Here is a 25,321-nt window from a genome sequence, read left to right as displayed (position 1 = left end):
GTGCAGCTACTCAAGGTTATAATCAAGAATTCAGTCTCCTTTTATTTTTCTCCGACTGAATCCTCAAAGTGTTGACTTTTCCATCATAAGTTTATTGTTTTGTGGCCTCAAAGTGGCTTTGGAAATTGAGACTTAATATTCTCAAATGACAACATTCAAAACAGGGAGAAAGAGAAAGTGTGGTGCAAGGAAGGCTCCTCTTGTCTTTGTCTCTTTTGATGGAAATGCAATGTTATTCTCAGAAATCACTTATCACATCATCTTTACACTCTATCAACCAGAACATGCCCTGTGACCACCCTTAGCCTCTGGAGAGGCTGGGGAGCTTAGTATTTGTCAAAGGGCAATGAAATTAGTTATTGGCTAAATCTCTGGTGCTCATCTTCCCTGAAAACATTGATGCCTACCTAATACAAAACAATGTCAGGGTTCTATTAGCAAGGAAGAAAGGGACGAGGACAGACACAGAAATGCTTACATAGGTGTTTTCAGAAATCTCATAATTACTTCAGTAATCCAAAAATACAGATAAAACACAAGCAAGGTTTCAGAAAAAAAGAAGTTTTTGTAAGACTAAATTGCCAAAATGTTAGTTAAATATGAATCTCCATATGTTCAATCACAATAGTAGTTTCCCTTTAAACCCGCTGAGCAAAGAATTACATTATGAACTAGGACTTGGGGAATTCTCTAAGGATATTCAACAGAGCTTTGAAAATAAATGCTTTCAATATTGAATAAAAGTTGTTTTATTGAATATAATTTGAAAATTTACACATGCAACTACTACATGAAATTACTTTAAGAAGGAGTTAGCTTGAAATATAAATTGCTTGAAATTAAGGTGAGTGAAATAATTGCTTGGAAGCAATTTGTTTTCTGGAAGTTTTATTTTAAGGAAATGCTAAATATTATAAATATTAGCAGAAAAACACATTTACCATATATGTGTGGTACAAAAGCATTGCCTTTCCTTGTTTCTGTGATTTTAGATTTCTCATTAGGGAAACAAATCAGGTAATTGGTTACTGGAGTCACAACCATATATCATATTAATGGCTTCTTAACATTATAGGTGGTTAAATCCCATAACCAGTGTTGGGGCGGAAAAACTTAATAGTATAAAATGAATTCTCACCCGTATTCAACAATTGATTAAAATGCACATTTGAATCACTTATATTTTGAGTTTTTAAATAGCTTCTCCATGTCACACATTTGTATAGGTCATGATTGAACATAAGACTTAAATGGTGCAAAAACATGTTTGAATCAAGTATCACATTTCCAAATGAATCAAGTAAGAGTTTAGAAAATTAGATCATTGACAACATGAATGTTGAATCTGACATCTAAACTCTTGAATCCTTCCATAATTTCTGGCCTAGTTTTAAACTAATGTTTCAGTCTGTAAACATTTTTTTTTTTCCCAACTCCTATTTATTACAGGCAGTAAGTACAGACCCTGTCCCAGTAAAATTACACTATGACAAATCTCATGACCAGGTCTGGGTGCTAAGCTGGGGTACCATGGAAAAGACTTCTCCAACACTGCAGGTAAGTCGATGTCAGTATATTGGACCAAATAATGTTCTTTAAACCTTTAGCTATCTCATTGGATATGTCTAACCATTTAATAATGGCATTCTTCCACCTGAGCACTGTACTTTAATCACACCTAGATCTGCACAGAAGAAGGTAAAAGAGAAAGTTGATTTTTCAGTGCCTTTTTTGAATTGGAAAATATTGCACGTCATATTTATCAAAGGTTGGATTTATAGGCTAGAAGAATAACCTGTGATGACAAAGCTGATGCTGTTAACAACAACAATAGAAAAGAGTCAAAATTTACCTTTCAACAGTCTCCTGCTTCCCTGCACATTGCATAAGAATTTTTAAATTTCCACTTCTCTTTTTAAAATAGGGCATATAGGGTGGGCCACATGAGGCAGAGACCAGGGGAAGCAGACAAATCTCCATTTTTCTCCCAACAAATAGTCTTTTGTTACCAGAGCACAGGCTCTTTTCTGACTGGGAAATACGTGGCGCCACGTGTGGCACCTGCTGCTGTCTCGAAGTTGTTTAGATGAGAACTTGACAGATGCAGAGAAAATATCGAATGTATTTTGACAATGACTCTATGGCATGTTCTTTAGATTTGGGGAGTTATAAGTTTAAGATGAAACAGAGAGCAGATGGGAAGGAATGTTTGGCTCTGGAAGTGCAATTTATCTAGTTCTCCAACTGCCTTGTGGTCAGAGCCCTGCCTGGTACATTCTCTTCTTACAAAGTCTTAAGTCATTAATCTTTGGCCAATTTTCAGTAAGTCTGTTGAATGCAATGTTACTTTAATTGGTTGTCAGTACCAGTACTTTTAATGTTTCTGAACTATTTACAGTATTACAATATTTAACTTAAAAAGAACAGGTCTCTTGAAATGAAATATTTTTAAGCAACTATCAGAATTATGCTTTATTTAATATTTTACTAGAATATGTCATTTGAAACATCTAAAATATGATGCAGTATTTCAGTTCTCTATTGTTGCAAATCAAACCACTTCAACACTTGAGGTCTTCAACAACATTAGAAGATGACTTACCACTCACAGATTCTGTGGCTTGGCCATCTGGGCATTTCCACGAGCATGATCAGGGAGCACTCACGGGGCTGCAGTCATTTGTAACAAGAGCCACAAGGTCCAGAATGTGGACCTGTCATGAGGTGGGAGTGCTTAACCAAGTGCTATGTGTCACTTGCATGTGCTGACTAGTCCGTTAGACGGGCATCTTCACAGCATGGAGATACCAGCTTACAGGACAGTGGACGTCACAAAGCCAGTTCGAATCTGTAACTTCCACACAGCCTATTGATGGAGTCAAGTTGCACCGCCTGCCTAGATTCAAGAGGATGGAGTAACAGCCAATCTCTTGATGGAAAGAGCACAGTCTTCACTGTGGACAGCTGTTAGAATCATCTACCACAATATGTTCATAGGCTCTAATTATTTGGTATTTTGTATTTAAATGTAATCTTGATAGGATAAATAGAACAGGTATGATTTAAAAATAAACTTTAGGCAAATATCTTTAATACCACATAGAAAAGGGGGGAAAGTCTTTGTACAGGTGTTAAGTAACTTTCCACACATTATCCTACCATCTAAAAATGGGTTCTTTTTTTTCTAAATTAAAAAAAAAGATGCTAATATGATTTAGTTTATTTTTAAAATATTTTCTGAGTGGGAGTAAAAAGTAAGTGTCACACTTGAAAATATAAAATAAATTTAGGAATTGAGAAGTACTCTTAAAATAATATATACAAGAAGACTTATCTCCATAAAGTGTGTGTGTGTATACGCATATGTATATATATGTAGATGATGGATGATGATAGATAGAAGATAGATAGATAGATAGATAGATAGATAGATAGATACATAGATAGATACATAGATAGATAATCGATGATAGATGGCAGACAGACAGAAATGCAGGGTCTGTGAATCAGAGAACAAACCATTTCTTATCCATGGAGCATATTAGTGTCTATTCTCAGCTGTACTATAGGAAAAGACCCTGACAATATGTCTCAAGTTTTTTAAGGCTGCTAGATCTGACTCTGCAAAAATGTCAAAATATTCATGGATAATTGTCTCCCAACAGTTCTAACAAGAAACATCCCCAAAGAAAATGGGATTTTAGATTTGTTTGAAAATGGGAACTCTTTTTCTTCTGGAGAATTTAAATTCACCAAACCAAAAGCATGGGCAATCTCTCAGTTTTGCTAGAAAGTCTCTGTGCCACAATGTTCAAAAGTTAGACTGGAAAGAGAGATTAAAGCTGGAATCTAAAGGCTAGGAAGTAACTTTTTGCCCTAATGAAGTATATCTTATAATGGTACCCAAAGACCCTTGAAGGAGCATAAGCATTTTATCAAGGATCCTAAAACCCTACTTATATTCCTTCTTTGTGTTTTCCTTTTGATATAAGTAAATCTTTAAATCTTTGCCAATTATGAAAACAAAATATATTATTTTCTGTGATATTTATAATTAATAAAAACCAATGAACTGTAATTTTAGGTATATAAGACAGTGATTTTTTCCAGTCAGTGTTCTCAAATTAATTCTGAAAGATTTATCATAGCTATCTTTTTTTTTTCTTTTTAAAAGACATCATGTCTGAGAAAAATTTAAGAAATGCTATTCTAAAAATCATGAATCTCTCCTCTGCACACTTTTATAATTTTTATGTAATACATTTTCAATATCACAACCATTAGAGAAGAAAGCATCCCCAGTAAAGAACTTAGAGTAAAGTCCTTAGATTTTGCTATTGGTCAGCACATAGGCCATGGCCAGATGGGGTGACATTGGGAGGTGGTGGCTCTGAGCCTGTGGAAGGCATCACACGTAGGGAGACCAGTGGCAGGATGCCACTAAGAATGAGCCAGGGGCTGTTGAAAGATGGGGCCTATTGATTAATGTGCATCCGATCAATCTGTGTGTTCTTGCATTTAGTTGTCTCGGTCCTGAACCTGGCAATCCATCACTTCCTGCTCAATTCCAGCAGTGAGAAGGATCCAGAATCATCAGGGAACAAAGTCCTGGTAGAGGGGAACTAGGGAAGTGGTACTGTGATTTTTACAACCTAGGACTATGCCAAGCACATAAATGATGCTCAGTTAAGATGCTGTCAGTGGCATGAAATATTTTTGCATTAGTGAGTTTGGGAAGGTTGGGATGCAATGCACACATTATAGTGTTGTTTGAATATTAAATTCTGTGATGCCTGGTAACTACTTAGATCACATATTGATATATAGCAAGTTCTCAGTAAATATTATTATCGCTGCCTTCAGACTAAGTATTAATTTCAAATACAAGTACATGCATTTTGAGAGTTATACACTTCTATATAATCCAAAGGGAAAAAAATGTGTAGAGTTCATTCCCTGTTACTCTGCTGATTTTTATTAAAATTATACAGGCATTATTACGACTGGCTACAATCCAGTGCTATCTTTCTCACCAATATTCTTTAATAAAATTGGTATAGTGTCCTTAGGCTGTTGTCAAATACTTTGGTTCTTTCTTCCTCTGGCACATGCTGAGCTCCTCTTGCATAAGTAGAGCCACGTGATTGGTTCTGGCAAATGGGTGTGCTGTGGATGGAAACATTCAAGGTAGTCAGCTGCTCCCTCTGCGTGGATCGCTGAGTGGAGAGTAGGTATCCTGCCATTCGCTCAGGGAAAGTAGTACGTGTACAACGAAGTCTTTATTTCATAAACCACTAAGACTGAAAGGTTTGTTTCCTGGTTGTTGTTGTTGTTGTTGCTGTTTAACTATAACATAAGTCTATCTTGACTTATAATGATTAGTCTATTTTTGCTGAACATGGATATTTTCAGTGGAACCCAATGAAAATATACTCACTTGAAAGAAAATTAACCTTTCAGGGAAAAAAAAAAAAAGACCCCTAAAAATAAGAATGCTATTTTCTTCTGTCATAAAAACCAAAGGAAGAGACTCAGTTTGGAAGGAGGGAAGTCTGTTTGACTTAGATATTCAGTCAATACTTTAGGAAGTTTAATTTGGGGGCCACATGTAAAAAGAATTTGAAGAGGGGACAAGAAAGTGCTTTAAAATGCTAACAGAATAATGGTTGGGCAATAGAGACAATAGAAAAACACGTGGAGGTGTGAGACACTGATAGAATTTGGTGCATAATAGGATATGAGTAATAAAAGTTTAAGTGTAGTCATCTTTTCTTTAATTGACTATCAGCGTTTTAAAAACCAATGAATGATGAATGGTTGGAAAGAAGAAACCTCTAATTAAAACGTACTTAAATCTGTTATTTTCAATTTATAGGAGGAAAACGTCTTAAAATAATATTTTATATGTTCTAGAATTTCGAAGACCTACAATATCCCTTATGATTTATTTTGAAGTTTTCAGTGCTGTGCTACCAGCTTAGTTCCACAGGAGAGGCAGTATTTGTTCATCAATTACACCTCAACAAAGCTGTGTGGGAGGAAAAAAAGAAAACAAGAAAAAAGAAAGAAAGCTGACATCTTATTTACATATGCATGCTTGCTTTTATTTTTCTCATTAGAGCAAAGTTAACATTTTTATAACAGAGTTGTTGTGTATATTTATTTTACATTTTAAGCAGGATTGTTCAAGACAAATCATTTGCTACTTTTTGATTTCTTTGTAGAAACAGAAGTTTCTACTGTGAAAGTAAGCAATTCCAGAATTCCAATTTGCTTAATATGGTACTAATTTAGAGGTGGCAGCAAAGAGTCCATGCCAGAGATTGTTTTTTTCCCTCCAAATAAATAGAAAGCTGATACAATGAAGGGAATGCATGACCAAGGTCTGAACAGGTGTGTTCTGTGCAGGTCATAACCCTGGCCAGTGGGAATGTGCCGCACCACACGATCCACACCCAGCCGGTGGGAAAGCAGTTTGACCGAGTGGATGACTTTTTCATTCCCACTACCACACTCCTCATCACCCACATGAGGTAAGTGCTAAACTGGGCGATCGGCTTTACATTTCTCTCTGCTCTAGACAGAAAGCCACGAGAAACTAGAGCAAGCATTTCAATTATACAACCAAGACACACAGATGTGCACGAGTTAGTTTTTTTTTAAATTTATCTTTATTGTTGAATGTATTACAGATGTTCCTCATTTTTCTCCTATTGACCGCCTTTCCCCCACTCCCGCCCCCCTCCTGCCTTTCCCCACACTGTTGTCTGTGTCCACTGCTTCTGCATATATACATATGAGATCTTTTGTTTATCTCTTCTCACCCCCACCCCTCCTTCCCTTTGAGGTTTGTCGGTCTACCAACCAATTTGTACTTCTCAATCCCTTTACCCATTCCCCCAACCCCTCTCCCATATGGCAACCAACAAAATGTTCTCTGTATCTATGAGAATGTTTCTGTTCTGCCTGTTCATTTTGTTTGTAGATTCAATTGTCGATAGATATGTATTCATTGCCATTTTGTTTGTTCATATTTTTTATCTTTTTCTACAAGAAGACCCTTCAACATTTCATATAATAATGGTTTGGTGGTGATGAACTCCTTTAGCTTTTTCTTGTCTGGGAAACTCTTTATATGGCCATCGATTCTAAATGACAGCTTTGCAGGATAGAGTAATCTTGGTTGTAGGTTCTTGCTTTTCAGCACTCTGAATATTTCTTGCCACTCCCTTCTGGCCTGCAAAGTTTCTTTTGAGAAATCAGCTGACAGCCTAATGGGAACTCCCTTGTAGGTAAATAACTGCTTTTCTCTTGCTGCTTTTAAGATTCTCTCTTTGTCTTGAACGTTTTGCATTTTGATGCTGATGTGTCTTGGTGTGGGCCTCTTGGGGTTCATCTTGTTTGGGACTCTCTGTGCTTCCTGGACTTGTATGTCTGTTTCCTTCACCAAGTTAGGGAAGTTTTCTGCCATTATTGTTTCAAACAGGTTTTCAATTTCTTGTTCTCTCTCTTCTCTTTCTGGAACCCCCAAGATGCAAATATTGGTATGCTTGAAGTTTTCCCAGAGGCTCCTTACACTATCCTTATTTTTTTTAATTCTTTTTTCTTTTTGCTATTCTGATTGGGTGTTTTTTGCTTCCTTATATTCCAAATCAATGGTTTGCTTCTTGGCTTTACCTACTCTACTGTTGAATCTGTGTAAATTATTCTTTATTTCAGTTAGTGTCTCCTTCATTTCTGACTGCTACTTTTTTATGCTCTTGAGGCCCTCACTAAGTTTATTGAGGTTCTCACTAAGTTCATTAAGCATCTTTATAAGGAGTGTTTTAAACTATGCATCTGTTAGGTTGCTTATCTCCATTTTGCTTAGTTCTTTTCCTGGAGTTTTGTTCTGTTCTTTCATTTGGGACCTGTTTCTTTGTCACCTCATTTTGGCTGCCTCCCTGTGTTTGTTTCTATGTATTACTTGATGAAAGGTATGGGGCTAACTAAGACCAGATGCTGCTTGTTTGAAAGAATTTAGGAAAAACCTGAAGCAGGATCCAAGACAGGCCAATCCTATGGTAAAGCAACTGGCAACAGCTTGGGTGGGCCTGAATGTTGGGTGGGGCGGGGCCTCAGGGAATCACCAGGGCGGGGCAAACTATGAGCCAAGTTGCTGGAGTCCCAGATATGTTGGCTGTCTGCCACCCTAGGGAAGGGCTCACCAAAGGAACAAAGGCCTCTGACAGCACATTTGTCCCGGAGAAAGCCCCCTCTCCAGCCCTCGCTCCAGTGCCAAACAGCTCAGTTCTTCCCTGTGTGTCTCTGGTGCTCCTCAAGCTGCCTCCCCTCTGAGCTTAGAGGGAGAGAGTCCGATAAGTCCGTGCGCCGGCCCTTTAAGGAGCTGCCTGGGGCTCCAGCTACAGCCTCCCTCGGCCTCAGTTCCCGCTGGTTTTTCCAGCCAGAAGTTATGGGGATTCTCTTCCTGGCACTGGAACCCTGACTGGGGTGCCTGGTGTGGGATGGGGACCCCTCAGTCCTCAGGGAGGACCTTCCCAGCCGAGGTGTCCTCCTGATTTTTATCCGCCACACGTGGGTGTGGGACCAGCCCATCCCCTCCGCCCCTCCTATCAGTCTGGATGTGGCTGCTGCTTTAATTCCGTAGTTGTAGGACTTCCATTCACCTGGATTTCAGGCAGTTCTGAATGATGGTTGTTCTGTAGTTTAGTTGTAACTTTAATGTGGTTGTGGGAGGACGCGATACTGCGTTTACCTACTGGCCATCTTCACGTGCACTGGTTTTGTCTCATGTGCTTGATGAACTCTTATTCATAAATACTAGTGATGAACTTCCTGTCATATATTTCTTTGTAAGCATAATAGAGAAATGAATGTATAAAGATAGAGTTGCATTTTTCTATCTATTTTACAGTTAATATTTTTGCCAATATGCACTAGGGTCTTCTTATTAGGCTTTGGCAAAATGCTGATGATTGAACTTGACTTAATGAAAAAGCCACTCACACAGAAATCTATTTAATACATTGTAATAACATTCGTCATCATTTTTGCCCATTTAGCAATGACTATAGGATCGTACTGGGAAGAATAGTTAAGTTGAAATGAAATGTTTGAGTTCTGCACTTTGAGAAAACGTGTTTCTGGCATGTTCTATCGCTATGTGAAAGGTAGTAATTTCTAGTCACTTCACCCCATTGGCTTATTGAAGCCATTCAAGTGCATAAATGGAGAGACTTCAGATATATTACAATTTCTAGTATTATGTATCTTAATAATTTATTGAAAACATTTAAAAGTATTGCTTAACAATGTTGGTGAATCTAAACCAAACTCATATTTTGATCTCTTTCTCAAGTGAATTCTCATGAGAGGGGACTGCTCGAGATGGGGTATGTGAGTCCTTATTTGATTCTTGTGTATATTTGTTTCCCTTGTATTAAGTTGAAAATTATCTCATCGAAAAGTTGGAGTTGTAAGAATTCTGAAAGTGCAAAATGAAACTTGCAAAGATAACCATGGGGGTCAATAAATCAGAATTGTGGTTCACAGTTAAGACACTATATATAGACTGGTTTTTGTGCAGCCAACTATGTGTTTTCAAAGAGTTTAAAATATTTCTCAATCAGTTGACCATTATTTTCAGGATGCCCATTATGTGCTTAGCAATAAAGTGATTAAAAAATATAAAATCCTGCCCTGGCCAGTTTGGCTCAGTGGTTGAGTGTTGGCCTGCGGACCAGAGAGTCCCGGGTTCGGTTCTTACTAGGGGCATGTACCCCCCCCCCAAAAAAAAGAAAAGAAAATACATAAAATCCTATCATAATTATTACACATTTATATGGACAATAAGTAGAACTGAAAAGTATATTATTTGCATCAAAGTAATAATTTTTAAAGTCTGGCTACAAACGCTATAATAGCTCAGAGATAAAGTAGTCAGCATCTGAACTGAAAATGGTACCACTTGAAATGTTACCTAAAAAAATATATATGTGTTTATACTTATTTAATGAAGATAACATTTTATTTAATTGTCATTGAGTGTTATGGTTAATAAATATTCCTTTGCTATCTTCACACTGTTGATAAGTTATTACTAGTCAATAATTTAGGTGACACACGCTTTTATTTACTCCATTCTATTTCCTGTTACTCTATTTAAAATACTATTATCAGCTTTGATTTTTCTTTTAAAAATTCACTCAATACAATTATTTATGACAGATGTCTGTGGTTATGAAACCAATAGGGTTAACCGTGTATAGTTTTAAGTATTTCTTTTACTGTAAAAGTAAATGGTATCTTATGGTACAATGGCTCCCAGAAGCAGGAGTTTAACTTTGTCTGGATGCAGGAAGGGCTATGTGTAATTCAGTGTTTCTATGTATAATTGATATAATTTCAGAACACAACATCTGTTTAGGGTCAACATGATTATTACCTATCTGAGTTGGAGCTAATAATAATTAGAAGAACATCCACATAATGTGAACACATATAAGGCAAAATTTTATTTCAGTTATTTCTCTCTATATATGAGAAAAACACTGAAAAGTATGCTTAAGGATATTTTTAAATGTCTTTATTTCTTTTGGGGATGTATATGAAATGTATGAGTGTTTTGCCAATACTTGTAAAAATACTACATTAAATTATAACATCCTACCTGCATATAGATCTCATTTTAATGGAAGTGAATGATCAGATTTCCTGTTGCACTTCAAAGTAATTACTCCTGTTACTAAAGTGAAGAGTAAGTGTAAAAATTAACATTCGTTTACAGAAATAAACTGTGAAATATGTAAAGTATTTTTAACATAATGAGGATTTACTCCACATCGGGAGTCTTTTCTCCTACCAATTTCACGTATCATAGTTTTCTAACCAAATTTTACATGTATTTAACTACGTGTTGCTGAGATTGATTTTTTTTTTTTTTTTTTGAGTTGCATTTTTCAGAATTTGAGAATCTTTTCTCACTGCTATACTTGGCATATATTTCCAGGTCACTCAGAAGGTCTGACTCAGAATATACTTTTAATTAATACTGGTTTTCTTCCTCTGACCTCTCTTCCCATTAATCTGTTTTTTTCCCTCAGATGGCTACACCCTCGTTTCAAATAATTTATTTCTTCTATGTCTGAAAATCTCCTGGACAAGTGTCAGAATTTTATACCCTTGGTGCCTAAAAACCTGTAGGCACTTAATTCATGTTTCTCCCAGGAATGGAGATAAAGAAGAGAGAAAGTGCTATACTGTTTCCTAAAGCAGAATATATAGTATCCAGGGGAGAACCATATATCTTACACACCTTGCTGCATTTCTCAGTGTGTAGCACAATAGCAAACATGCAGCCAGCTCCGCATGGGGAGCCCATGAATTGTGTGGAGGCGGTGAACAGCACTAATGAGAACGTACATCTCCTGTCACACAGAGCTAAGCCTGAATGTCCCGGCAACACCATTTGCCATGAGCTCTCGTGGCATTTGCCAGTTTATTTCATTTTTTCCCCTATGCATTGGCATAAAGTAAAGTTTGACTATTAAGTTGCCCATAAGAGTTGAACACACTACTCATAATCTACACCAGTGCAGAGAGTCCCCTGAGTTTAGGTATGATTCTGTTAAAAGTCTCTATTTTTTCCTGTTTGGTTTCTTCTCATTTTCTTTCTTCATTTTTTTTTTGTTTTCATTCATCTGGGTCTACAATTCTCAAACTTGTTTAATCCAGTCTGTAAAATATATCAAGACTTGAGAAATTTAAGAGAACCAAAATTTCTTTTTTTTTAACTTTATTTTTTCTTTATTGATTTTAGAAAAAGAGGAAGAAGGGAGAGGGAGAGAGAGATAGAAACATCTATGAGAGAGAACATCGTTTGGCTGCCTCCTGCATGTCCCCCCACTGGGGATTGGGCCCACAACCTGGGCATGTGGACTGACCAGGAATCAAACCGGCAACCTTTTGGTGCATGGGTTGACACTCAACCACTGAGCCACACGGGCTGGGCCCAAATTTTCTTTATAAAACTGGTAGTTTACAAAAACAAATCAATCTTCACAAGGCAGTTTAAAATTCTTAGCACTTTAAAAATTTGGGGAAACCTAATTTAGGTCCCTTTTGAATGTCCTGAAGAATTTGAATTTCAGAAAATGAATTTAACCATTTAAAAATATTTGAGAATGCGGGCCTGGTACCCATCCGCTCATTCAAACCCTCACCTGAATTCCATCCCATTCCCTGGGCACACAGCTGAGGCCACACACAATCATTCCTATTTTATACTGTAAAAGATGAGCTTATTAGTGAAAATACCTTATTTTTGGTTTTATTTGTACCTTCCTTCCCCATAAAAATCAGATTACCTTAGCCTTAGGCTGGGGATAAATCAGGTACACCAGTGCTATACCATATTTGATCTAAATCAAAATGCTCCTTAACAGTACAGAGTCAGGTTACTGGAGCAAACTTGTGTCTCTGACTTCCTCTTTTTTTTTTTTTTTTTTGTACATGCCCCTAGCGGGAACCGAACCCAGGACTCTCTGGTCCGCAGGCCAATGCTCCAACCGCTGAGCCAAACCTGCCAGGGCTGACTTCCTCTTTCTTACATATGAATGCTTGTCCAGGAGATAATGCAGAAAAAACTCCAGAGCAGCATACAACCATTTTGTTAGACATGTGCCTGTGAGCCCCTCCTGGGAAACTAAGTTTGTGGCCGGTGAGGGAAGTTGCTTTATACTCCTGTCTCTCCAGTACTTCCAGCTACGTGCTAACTTCGGAAAGGGACTGAATAAATGCCATTGACCAAGTTTATTTTTAAAGGTTATTTAAACTCTATAGTAATTAAAACTATATATGTATATATATATACACACACACACACACACACACACACACACATATATATATGTATGTATGCATGTATATATATTGCTTTTGAATTTATTGCAGTGACACTGGTTAACAAAATTATATGGGTTTCAGGTACACAATTCTACAACACATCAACACTGTATTGTGTGTTCACCAAGTCAAGTCTCCTTCATCATCAATTATCCCCCCATACCCTCCTCCACCTCTCCCTGTCCCCTCTACTGTGTGTGAGTTGATTAATTCCCCCCTCCCCAACTGTTTAAAGAACATCTAAATTACTTAAAATTTAATTACTAACAATTTCCTGACTCTTATTGAAATATACTGGTTTAAATCACTCTGTATTTATATACTTTTATGTTTTAAGAAAGAATAAAAATTCTATATCTTATGTTTTGTTAATTTCACAGAAACAGTTCCATTGAATATTTAATAACTGATGTATTTTTTACATTAGTGATTCATTGCACATTTCAGTTAACTAGCAATGTATATTAACTAGACACTCATTTTTCAGACTTGCAGTTCTTAGAGAGTTTTCTTTATAAACCTTCAACTTCAGTAAGTAATTCATAAATCATGAATCATAAATCTAAAGTTAAAGAGATTATATGGTGCAAAAGAAGAATATTTTGTAATGACATGAGAAATACAAATTTCTTATATGAAGAATTTCAGCTTGGTTATTTTTCTATATAAAAAAATATCCTGATAGGTAATATTAAAAAAAAAATGTTAAAATGAATGTATAGGCCAGCCAGTGTGGCTCAGTGGTTGAGCATCGACCCATGTACCAAGAGGTTGCTGGTTCAATTCCCAGTCAGGACACATGCCCAAGTTGTGGGCCTGATCCCCAGTGCGGGCATGTAGGAAGCGGCCAATAGATGTTCTCTCTTATCGATGATTCTGTCTCTCTCTCCCTCTCCCTTTCTCTGTCTCTCTAAAATCAATAAAGAAAAAAATAAATAAATAAAATAAATATACATATATAATTTCAGAAGGATCAATTATGTCTATTTGATATAAAAAAATAAAATAATGATTCATTATTTTAAATCAAAAGTACTCTATAAATATAAAGTAAAATGTTTCATTATTCTACTCAAAATTTCTATCCAAGAACTAAATTATTATATCACTACATGTAAATAGATTTAAATAATATTATAGTTCTAGTACTCTTAAATTCTTTATGACATGGCTAATGCAGGGGAATTTAGGCTTTTTTTTAATCTTTTTTTAATTAGCCAGAAATTAAAAAGTAATTTGAAAATACATTTTTTGAGAAAAATGGACAGCTACAATGGTTTTGTTACATTTTAAAGCAATTAAATTTCATAAGATTTTACCCTTGCATAACTGTTATATTTTTGGTACCATTTTGAGGTAAAAAACTTAAATGTCAATGTATTGTCATAATATTTGTATAGATTACAGCTCTCTCTGCAGTTGCCACTAGAGTTTGTCTACAAGGAATGAAAAACAATTGGTTTACAGTGATATATTATCATATATATATATGATATATATATATATTTAGTTCTGTGTAAAAATTGGGGGTTGAGAACTACTGAAAAAAACAAGAGAAGCTAATGAGATGGCAGGTACCCAAGCAATGAAGGATGAAATGTTTGCACGGGACCTCCCTTGAAAATGTTTGATAATTCTTCCAAGGAATCCTGTGAGTTGTTCAGTGGGGGTACATGTGAAACTCCATGGAGGCCAGGGGAGTGCAGAGTTGGGAAACCTGGTACAGCTTAGTTCACGATTCCAAGAAGACCAGAAAATCTAAGCTCCAACAAATGCAATAATTAGCAGAAGTCTTTCTTAGAGCTTTTGACTTACGAATAAAAATAGTTGGAAGGTAGAGAAGAGGACAGCTGCAAGATATTTTCACCTAGGATTCAGCTAACATTTGGGCTACTTAGGGCTATAAGTAGAAATTGTTTAAAATGTTCATTGACTAAACCATATCTTTGATACAATTTAAAACAGGTGCCACTTGTTGAGCGAAGATGTATTTACAGCCTGACCCTTGAAACATCTGCAAATCATGCTTCCTCCATCTCATGTCCTCTCTCAAGTTAGAGTGGGACTAGAGACAAATTTAATCCCATCTAGTTCAAGCATGCAGATGTCAATTGGCACAGAGGATACTTACAGTAAATACAAGAAGGAATTACTTCTGATTTGCATACTACTCCAGGGTTAGTCCTGTTAGAAAGGGAAGATGCCAGTTTAGGTGATGTTATTTCAGATGCTTTGAAAGGCTAATCCACACTTTAAGTCACCCCCAACAACACCACTTGATAATGTTGCCTAGAATTTCAAACTTTTCCTCTTGTTTATTTCAATTATGTTTCTCTACAGATCTATCTGTAAAATGCTCCTATTTCTTGAGAGAAAAATGGAGCAGTTAGGAAACTGGTATCTTTATAATGATCAGTTTTCTTTATTTTTCTTTATGGGTTAATTGGTTGATTATGCAGTGTCTTAAAATTAATGTTTATACTTGGGAGGGTGTGTGTGTGTGTATGTCTGTTTATTTCAATCAATAATTCCATGACAAGCAATTAGATGAATAGAGTAGATTTATAAATCACAGTGATGCAGAGACATTGAAAGCAACAGGCAGTTATATAACTGAAAATGCCAGTTCCCACCCTTTTTGCCTCCTCTACACTTAATTTGCTGAACAAAATTAACATAAAAATACAAATAATGTTCAAAAAAAAATGTTTTGTAACACTCCACGTTTCCCCACCACATACCTGCCCGAGATAATGTTAGTGTTGAATGAATATCTCTGGTGGGCTAGTTCAGGGATGCTGGGAAAGTGGACCTCATTGTCACTCTGCAACTTGGATCAGCTGGAAAGGGACAGGTGGCTGGAGGCACGCTTGTAGGACCCCGAAACATGAAACGAGTGTAAGTGTGTTAGCAGCAACATGACTCAGAATGTTACCGAATTGGATCTCAGTTCAGCAACTGGAATTCTGACAAAGAGAGAATTCAGAGCTAAGACTTAAATACAACCAGAAGTTTACTTAGAAAGTCACAGAGGTAGAAGAAGTGGGCTGTGGAGAAAGTGAGCCAGCTGTGCTGTGCAGGTTCGGGAAGCAAGGTACGGAGGCAAAAGAAGGGCCCTTGGCGCTTAGGAGAAGAAAAGGCAGAGAGACCTGCCTAAAGGAAGAAGGAGCTGGCAGCTAGAAAGAGACAAAGACAAAGAGAGGGAGGGAGCGAGGGAGAGAAAGAGAGAGGAGAAAGAGAGAGAGAGTTTGAGCACTGTGGGTCTTCCATCCTAAAGGCTTTTAAGGGTGGGTATGTTAGGGGAAGTCCCAGGAGAGGATCTCAGTAGAATATTCATCAGCTTTCCAGGTGTGTCCTATCAGGGTCATGGTCTCCACTGATCGGTCAGTGCCAGGGCAGGAGGTCAATAGTTATTGCATCTCATCCTGATGTCAGCCATGGCATTGCTCTGTCTGGTTTTGCTGCTTTTCTGGGCCTAGAGCTGAAACACAACTGAGGACTAGATTTATCTCTAGTCTGACCAAAACTCTGACTCTGTTTCTAAGATTATTTAATGCGGGTCAGAACCTCATGGTCCAGAGGGCTGGCTGCTTAAGGGACTGGCCATGCGAAGGCTTGTATGGGAGTCATCTGAGGCTGTTCTCCGGCCCCTTGTTCCTCCTCTAAAGGCTTCTCTTCTATGACTAGCGACATGCTGGGGGAGGAAAGATCACCCTGGGTGAGGTCCTTGCTTTCCCAGTTTTGCCCATTGCTAGGTACCCAGGTTTTCTGCCCTGGTCACCTTCAGTATCTGGCCTATTGTCCTTGCTCTGCTCATGCCTGACTGCCTACTACAAGAGTATAATGTAAGAGTGTATGTGAGGTGTTGTTGAATTGGCTCCAACTCCTGGCGACTCTAAAATGAATGACGTTCAAAGCGTCCTGTCCTCAACAGTCCTGCTCAGCCCCTGTAGACTCACGCTTAGGGCTTCTTCATGGGATCAATCCATCTCTTCTTTGGTCTTCCTCTTTTCCTTCTGCCTTCTGTTTTTCCCAGCATTGTTGGTTTTCCAAAGAACCCTGCTTTCTCCCAATGTGCCCGAAGTAGACCAGGTTTAGAATGCAAGAACGTTTGCTGTCAGATGTGACAGCGAGGAGCTAAGGGCTGGTCCTGTTTCAGATCCCGCAGAGTCCCTATACCGGTGGTTACACTCCACTCCAGAGATGAGGACAATGGAAAGAACATTCTGGCAGTCTGAAGAGAAGTCTATGGCACGCCTTTTCTGTTATAAATTACAGCAAGGAAATGATTAAGAAGGGATTGGATTGGATATATGTTTCCTTAAAGCTTTTCAAGGGACAAAATAAACAATCTGTGAAAGTGAAAAGTATATCATTCTCCCTCATATTTTATCAAATCTGTTAAAGCAAAATTATATATATCACTGGCCTTATATCAAAACAACTCTAACTTGTGATTTGATTCATGGACAGGCCAGGTGTATGGAGATACAATTTTAGCAATAACGTTGTCTGGTGTCATTGAAGTCCCAGCACATCAGAAATGAAAAATATCAATTATTCAGTGCATTTTTAGAAAAAGAATAGTCTTAGGATAATAAGCAGCAATTGAAATTGTTTCAAAAAATGGTTCTTAGATACCCATTTTTGATCTCACAAAATCACACTTCAGCGAAGTTCAATATTTTTCTTACATTCATATGACATGCTCATTACTCTCACAAAAAGAAATAAACTAATAAGCAAAACAGTGACTCCAAATATGCCAGAAGCCAGAGCTTTTTCTATCTCAAATAGTGAATATCTGAAACATTTATAAATTCTGAAAGCATGACCTTCTCTTTCCTGAGTTTCTTTGCTTCTTCATTCCCTCTCTCCCCTGCACATAAACACTAAGTCTAGCTCGTCAGGACCTGCTGTCTCTTGGGATCCTTACCATCCTAGAGCCTAGGCCCTGCTCTATCTGAAAAAGAGAACATTCATACATAGTTTATTAAGCAAAGTGTGTACGTGTACTTTTACGAGCGAGTATGCACATACATACACAAATTATTCTTGGCAAACCTTCCAATGTTCTTATGCTGTTGCAGAGCTTCTTCTACATAAATACTTGATAACTTTCTTCACCTTATTTCTAAAAGTCCTAAGCACACCGTTCCCTTCAGGCGTTGATCTATAATGCCATTTCTCTTTTTCATAATGGTTACTGGATTTGCCTTTATTTTCAGCAGTACTTTCCACCTTTGTTACCATATTAGTGCAGCTCAACACTGAGTGTAAAATACTTAGACAGAAAATCACTGAGTGCTTGAAGCCAAGCACTGTATGTATGTTTGTGCTCAGTGTGTTATCTCGATTACTTCTTGAGTTAGAGAATCCTCTCTGCCTCCTTGCCTGGTCCTGTATTAACAGGGCTCCAAGCCTTCAGGGGAAGAGCCTAGTGCCTAAGGTGGATGAAACAGATAGGTCAGCACCTCTTTTTTTTTTTTTAGTATAACTTTATTTTTTTTATTTAATTAATTCATTCATTTTTGTTACAGATATTTCTCCTTTCCCCCCCACTGGTACCCCCCTCAGCACCTCTTTTGACAGAATATCACGTAGTCATATTAGTAGCTTGCCTTTGCTATGTAATATTTTTGTTGTATAGAGAACCAAGGTTGGATTTAAAGAGCAAGCTACATTTAATATATGAAGATTTTATTATTTTATTTTAAATATTTTCTTTATTGATTTTAGAGAGAGAGGAAGAGAGAGGGAGAGATAGAAACATCGATGAGAGAGAACATTGATTGGCCATCTCCTGCATGCCCCCCACTAGGGATGGGGCCCACAACCTGGGCATGTGCCCTTACTAGGAATCAAACCGGCGACTTTTAGTGCATGGGTCAATGCTCAACCACTGAGCTACACTGGCTGGGTGAGATTTCATTATTTTTTAAAAAGGAAAAGTTTGTTCAGGTATGATAACTAGACATCAAGCTCTAGGATTTAATAAAGCCTCCAAATAGATTGATACTGCAGCATTTTTACTGACAAAATCAATGGAGCACTAATGACATTTAATTTAGGAACATTCTACAGTGCAGATCTGCCTCTTGAGTTTTATTATGCAAGTTAATAGCTCTTGCGTCTTCTCTCAGAGGTCCTTGTGCTAACTCATCACTGTTCAGTAAAACACAGGGCTGTCCATTTGATAGGATCCAGTAATCTTCTTAGGAGACAGCAAATTTCTAGGTACTTTTTTCCTTTGTCACATATGATTTAGGGTTTTGCTGCAAATGGTAATTCGAACTTATTTTACCCTAAACAAGTAAATGATATGGTTGCATAGTTTACTTGTCTGTCTGCTTAGTAGTGTCAACCAATGGTCACTGGCACCAATTCAATTCTAACAGGAATCCCCCATTGAGGGTTGGAGAAGGAGAAGATTTTATTCAGGACAAATAGCTCAGTTGTGATATAGCACATTTGTGGAACAGCTATGGATTAGCTCAATAGTAACACAGCTCAATTATTAAACAGCAAGTCTGTGGAACAGCATGGGCATGCAGCAGCCCTCAGGCATGAGGTGGTCCTTGCATGAGGCCCATCTTTGCTGGATAGCTTAGCTCAGCTCTGCTCCACATTGGACCACCGAGGTGGGTCAGTTCCACTACGCTCTGCTCTTGTGAGATGTTGCCAGTGTTTTAGCTTCAGCCAGGTAAACAGAGTGTTCAGTGGAAAGGGAAGGGGTGCTTTCCAAGACAGAGAGAGCTGACTTATGTAGAGAGAAGTTCCCACCCCTGGTCCCTGACTGGTCCATTTTCATGCAAATGAGGACTCCAAATCCAATCCAAACAGTTTGATTGGTCCAAAAAAGCCCTGTCCTGATTGGAGAGAATAGAGCTGCTCTGATTATTATTCAGTGAAGATGCTAATGAGGATATAAATCCAACTGGACAGGAAAAGTCTCAATCCTATTGGTTGAAATAAGATTTCAGGAAATCCTTTCTAAGGATTGGCTCAGATGGCTGAACACAGTGTTGACAGGCATTTCAATGCAGGTTTCTCCCCTAAGTGTGACTTGCATGAGCAGCCCATTCAGCAAGGGCTGCTGGGCTCTGTCCATGAATTTGAGCCCAGTTAGCCAACAGCAGCCCTTTCCAACAAATATATTCATTTTGGGGACAAACAACTGTAAAACTCAGATAATAATTAAGATGAATAAAGAAAAAATAGATAAGATATAATGCAATGTATCATTAGAAAGGGACAGAACTCATCATGAAAACTTAAGAATTTCCTATATGAATTTAATGTGCACATTGCACTATTTCATACATATATTTAATAGATTAGACTATAATATTTTGATACAAGCATATAAAGCATTAACTAGTTCTCATAAAACATGTACACAAAGGAATAATGTATATTGAGGATTCTAATTCAATCTCTTAAGTAGATACATTATATTTCTGTTAAAGGAAGTTGATATATTTTACCATGGCATCTTCTTTTACGAATTCATAAACTTTTCTTGATGAAATCTTTTATTAAAATGCTAGAAGCTTAAATACTAGTATAATAACAAAAAATATATTTTGAATGAAATTCTCTGACTGGGAAGATTCCAAAATGGCAGCGGAGTGAACAGAAGCTACACAGACCGTCTCCCAGGACCAAACTGGAATTACAACTATAACACAGACAAATTGACAGGAAAAACCAACAGAAAAGCAGCTTGGAGGACCATATAACCAGGGACACTGACTCCATCCTGGTAGGATTGTGAAGGCAGGAGATGGGGGCTGGAAGCCCACGGTCCGCAGCTCGGCAGCGGCCTTAGCTGGGAGCAGCGCCCTCGGGTTACACTCCCAGGTGGCTCCACAGTGCAGCTGGGACAGAGGCTGAAACAGCCACAGCCACTCACCTTGGGCTCTGGCAGAGGGAGGGCAGACTGGACTGGAACTGTGTCGGGACACTCAGGATTTGGAGGGCACTCAGAGATTTTGCTGAGTGCAGCCACGCAAGATGGTGGCCATATTGCTCCTTCCCAGAGCTCTGGGGAGAGGCAGCAGCCCCTCCCTCGGAGATTCAACCCCACCCATGGGCCACTGAAGTGCTAATTGAAGCTCATTAACAACCAGCATCTGCCCCCATCCTCCTGAAAGCCCTGTATGCTGAACACCTGAGGGAGTTTTACAATCAACTGACAACCCAAAACTCATTAAGTAACCTCGACTGCTAGCCTCCAGGCAAAAAGTTAGAGGATAACAGTACCTTTCCTGGGCTAGCAACTTTAACCAGGAAAGTAATACTTGACAATGGTATTTAACGTGGGTCCTCCCTCACTCATCTAAATCCCAGGAGAGGGAGCCACAAACAGCAGAACACCAACACCCACAGGGAAATCTTGACAGGTTCCAAAGCCCACTGTGATAGCCAAAATGGTGAAACACAGAAACAGAGGCCAAATGAAAGAGCAAGAGACCTCCACCAAAGATGAGATCAATGTGGAGCAGTTAGGCATGTTAACAGAGCTAGAATTCAGAGCCATGATCTTCAGGAAGCTCAACAGCATGAGTAAGGACATAGAGACGCTGAAAATAATCCAATTGGAAATTAAAAACCATCAAGAAGACATAAAAAATGACATATCTGAAATGAAACACATTGGAAGGGTTAAAAAGCAGAGTAGAGAAAGCTGAGGACAAGATCAGTGAATTAGAAGACAGGACAGAAAAAAACCAATCAATCAGAAAACCAAAAGGAAAAAACGATTAAAAAACAGGAAGACAGCTTAAGAGAACTGTGGGACAACTGGAAACGTGATAACATTCACATCATAGGAGTCCCCGAAGAAGAAGAAAATGAGCAAGGGATAGAGAATTTATTCAAAAAAATAGTTACAGAAAACTTCCCTAATTTGGTGAAGGAAGAAAGCATTCAAGTTCAAGAAGCACAGAGTCCCACGTATGAAGAACCCAAACAGGCCCACACCAAGACACATAGTAATCAAAATGCCAAAAATTAAAGACAAAGACAGAATCCTAAAAGCAGCAAGAGATAAGCAACAGGTTACCTAACAAGGAAACCCCATAAGGCTCTTAGATGACTTCTCACAAGAAACACTATAGGCCAGAAGAGAATGTCATGAAGTAATCAAGGTCATGAAAAACAAGGATCTGAATCCAAGACTACTCTACCCAGCAAGGCTATCATTCAAAACAGAAGGTCAAATAAAGAGCTTCCCAGACAAAAAATAGGCTAAGGGAATACATTAGCACCAAACCAGCACTGCAAGAAATGTTAAAAGGACTGCTGTAATTAGCAGGAGAAATGGGAAGAAAAATAGAACCACACTAAACAAAAACGGCAATAAATAAGTACATAGCAATAATCACCTTAAATGTAAATGGATTGAATGCGTCCATAAAAAGACACAGAGTAGCTGATTGGATAAGAAATCATGACTCACCTATATGTTATTTGCAAGAGACCCACCTCACAACAAAAGACTCACATAGGTTGAAAGTGAAGAGATGGAAAAAAATTTTCCAAGCAAATGGAAAAAAAAAAAGCTGGGGTAGCAATACTCATATCTGATAAAAGAGATTTCAAAATGAAGGCCATAACTAGAGACAAAGAACGCCACTACATAATATTGAAAAGATCTATCCAACAGGAAGATATAACCTTGATAATCATATATGCACCCAATATAGGAGCACCAACATATATTAAAAATCTCCTGGAGAACTTCAAAGGAGAAATCGACAGCAATACGATCATAGCAGGGGACTTCACACCCTGTTGACACCACTGGATAGATCCTCTAGACAAAAAATTAGCAAGGAAACAGAGACTCTAAATGAAGTACTAGACCAAATGGATTTAATAGATATCTACAGAGAATTACACCCCAAAACTACAGAATACACATTCTTCTCAAGTGCACATGGGTCATTCTCAAAGATAGACCACATGATAGGACACAAACTAAATATCTACAAGTTCAAGAAGATTAAAATCATATCAAGCATCTTCTCAGATCACAATGGCATTAAACTAGAAATCAATTGCAACAAGAACATGCAAAGACATTTCAACACATGGAGGCTAAATAGCATGTTATTAAACAATGAATGGGTCACCGAGGAGATCAAGGAAGAAATTAAAAACTTCCTGGAGATCAAGGAAGAAATTAAAAATTTCAATGAAAATAAACACACAACAACACAAAATCTATGGGATGCAGCAAAAGCAGTTCTGAGAGGGAAGTTCATAGCACTACAGGCCTACCTCAGGAAACAAGAAAAATTTCTAATTGACTGTCTAACCTCACAACTTAAAGAATTAGAAAGCAAACAAAAAGAAAACTCCAGAGCAAGTAGAAGGAAGGAAATAGTAAAGATCAGAGCAGAAATAAATGGCATAGAGATCAAAAAAACAATTCAAAGGATCAATGAAACAACGAGCTGGTTTTTTGAAAAGATAAACAAGATTGATGAACCCTTAGCTAGACTCACCAAGAAATAAAGTGAGAGAACCCAAATACACAAAATCAGAAATGAAAGAGGAGAAGTAACAACCAACACCACGGAAATACAAAGGATTGTTAACAGCTACCATGAACAACTATATGGCAACAAATTCGATAATCTAAGCAAAACGGACAAATTTCTAGAAACACACAGTCTCCCAAAACTGAACTGGGAAGAGATAGAAAACTTGAATAGACTAATAACAACTTAGGATATTGAAGAGGTAATCAAGACTCTCCCAGCAAACAAAAGCCCAGGTCCAGGTGGCTTCATGGGGGAGTTTTACCGAACATTCAAAAAACAACTAACACTCATTCTCCACAAACTATTTAAAAAAATTCAAGAAGAAGGAAGACTTCCAAACACGTTCTATGAGGCTAGCATAATTCTAATTCCAAAACCAGAAAAAAACATTACAAAGAGAGAAAACTACAGGCCAATATCCCTGATGAACATAGACGCAAAAATCCTGTATAAAATAATAGCATATCGGATCCAGCAATACATCAAAAAAATTATTCACCATGACCAAGTGGGATTCATCTCAGGGATGCAAGGCTGGTACAATATTTGAAGATCAATAAATGTGATACACCACATAAATAAAATGAAAGATAAAACCATATGATCATATCAATAGATGCCAAAAAAGCCTTCGACAAAACCCAACATCTATTTCTGATAAAAACACTCAGCAATGTGGGAATAGAGGGATCATATCTCTACATAATAAAGGCCATATATGAAAGACCTACAGCCAACATCATAGTCAATGGGCAGAAACTAAAAACATTTCCATAAGAACAGGAACAAGATAGGGATGTCCACTTTCACCACTCCTATTTAACATAGTACTGGAAGTCTTACCCACAGCAATCAGACATGAGGAAAAAATAAAAGGGATCCAAATTGGAAAGGAGGAAGTGAAACTGTCATTATTTGCTGATGACATGATATTATACATAGAAAACCCTAAAGACTCCATCAAAAATCTACTAGACTTAATAAATGAACTTGGCAAAGTAGCAGGATACAAAATTAATGTCAAATTGATGGCATTCATATACACTAATGATGAACTCACAGAAAGAGAAACTGAAAAAACAATCCCATTTACCATTGCAGCAAAAAAATTAAGATACCTAGGAATAAACTTAACCAAAGAAGTAAAGGACCTATTTGCAGAAATCTACAGGACATTGAAAAAAGAAATAGAGGAAGATATAAAAAAGTGGAAGCACATACCTTGTTCATGGATCGGGAGAATTAACATCATTAAAATGTCCATATTGCCCTGGCCGGTTTGGCTCAGCGGTTAGAGCGTTGGCCTGCGGTCCGGAGAGACCCGGGTTCGGTTCCCGCTAAGGGCATGTACCTCGGTTGCAGTTTGTCCCCGGCCCTGGTTGGTCGTGCGGGTGGCAGCCACTCGATGTGTCCCTTTCACATCGATGTTTCTCTCTCTCTCTCCCTCCTGCTCTATCTGAACAAAGAATGAAAAAGTGTCCTCGGGTGAGGATAAAAAAAAAAAAAAAAAATGTCCATATTACCCAAAGCAATCTATAGATTCAATGCAATCCCCATCAAAATACCTACGACATATTTCACAGAACTAAAACAAATACTTAAAAAGTTTATATGAAACCAAAAAAATCCCTGCATAGCCACAGCAATTTTGAAAAAGAAGGACAAAGTAGTTGGGATCACAATACCAGATATCAGGTTATGCTGCAAAGCGACTGTAATAAAAACAGCCTGGTACTGGCACAAGAACAGGCATATAGACCAGTGGTACAGAACTGAAAACCCAGAAATGGACCCAAGGCAATATGCTCAATTAATATTTGATAAAGGTGGCAAGAGCATACAGTGGAGTAAAGACAGCCTCTTTA

At 37.8% G+C, this 25,321-nt stretch overlaps 1 protein-coding gene across 1 annotated transcript in view; it reads left to right on the top strand.

Moving 5' to 3' along the window:
- The window catches only part of FSTL5 (follistatin like 5), a 700,938-nt gene that overhangs the window by 639,255 nt on the left and 36,362 nt on the right, over positions 1–25,321 (top strand). The window contains exons 14-15 of the mRNA XM_036241790.1: positions 1,450–1,557; positions 6,409–6,533. Of these exons, the coding sequence (XP_036097683.1) occupies positions 1,450–1,557; positions 6,409–6,533 (233 nt within the window). The remainder of the gene's footprint in view (positions 1–1,449; positions 1,558–6,408; positions 6,534–25,321) is intronic.

This window comes from Molossus molossus, unplaced genomic scaffold (genome assembly GCF_014108415.1).
Source record: "Molossus molossus isolate mMolMol1 unplaced genomic scaffold, mMolMol1.p scaffold_m16_p_4, whole genome shotgun sequence".
NCBI classification, from domain to species: Eukaryota; Metazoa; Chordata; class Mammalia; order Chiroptera; family Molossidae; genus Molossus; species Molossus molossus.
This window is presented reverse-complemented; position numbering and strand designations above follow the sequence as displayed.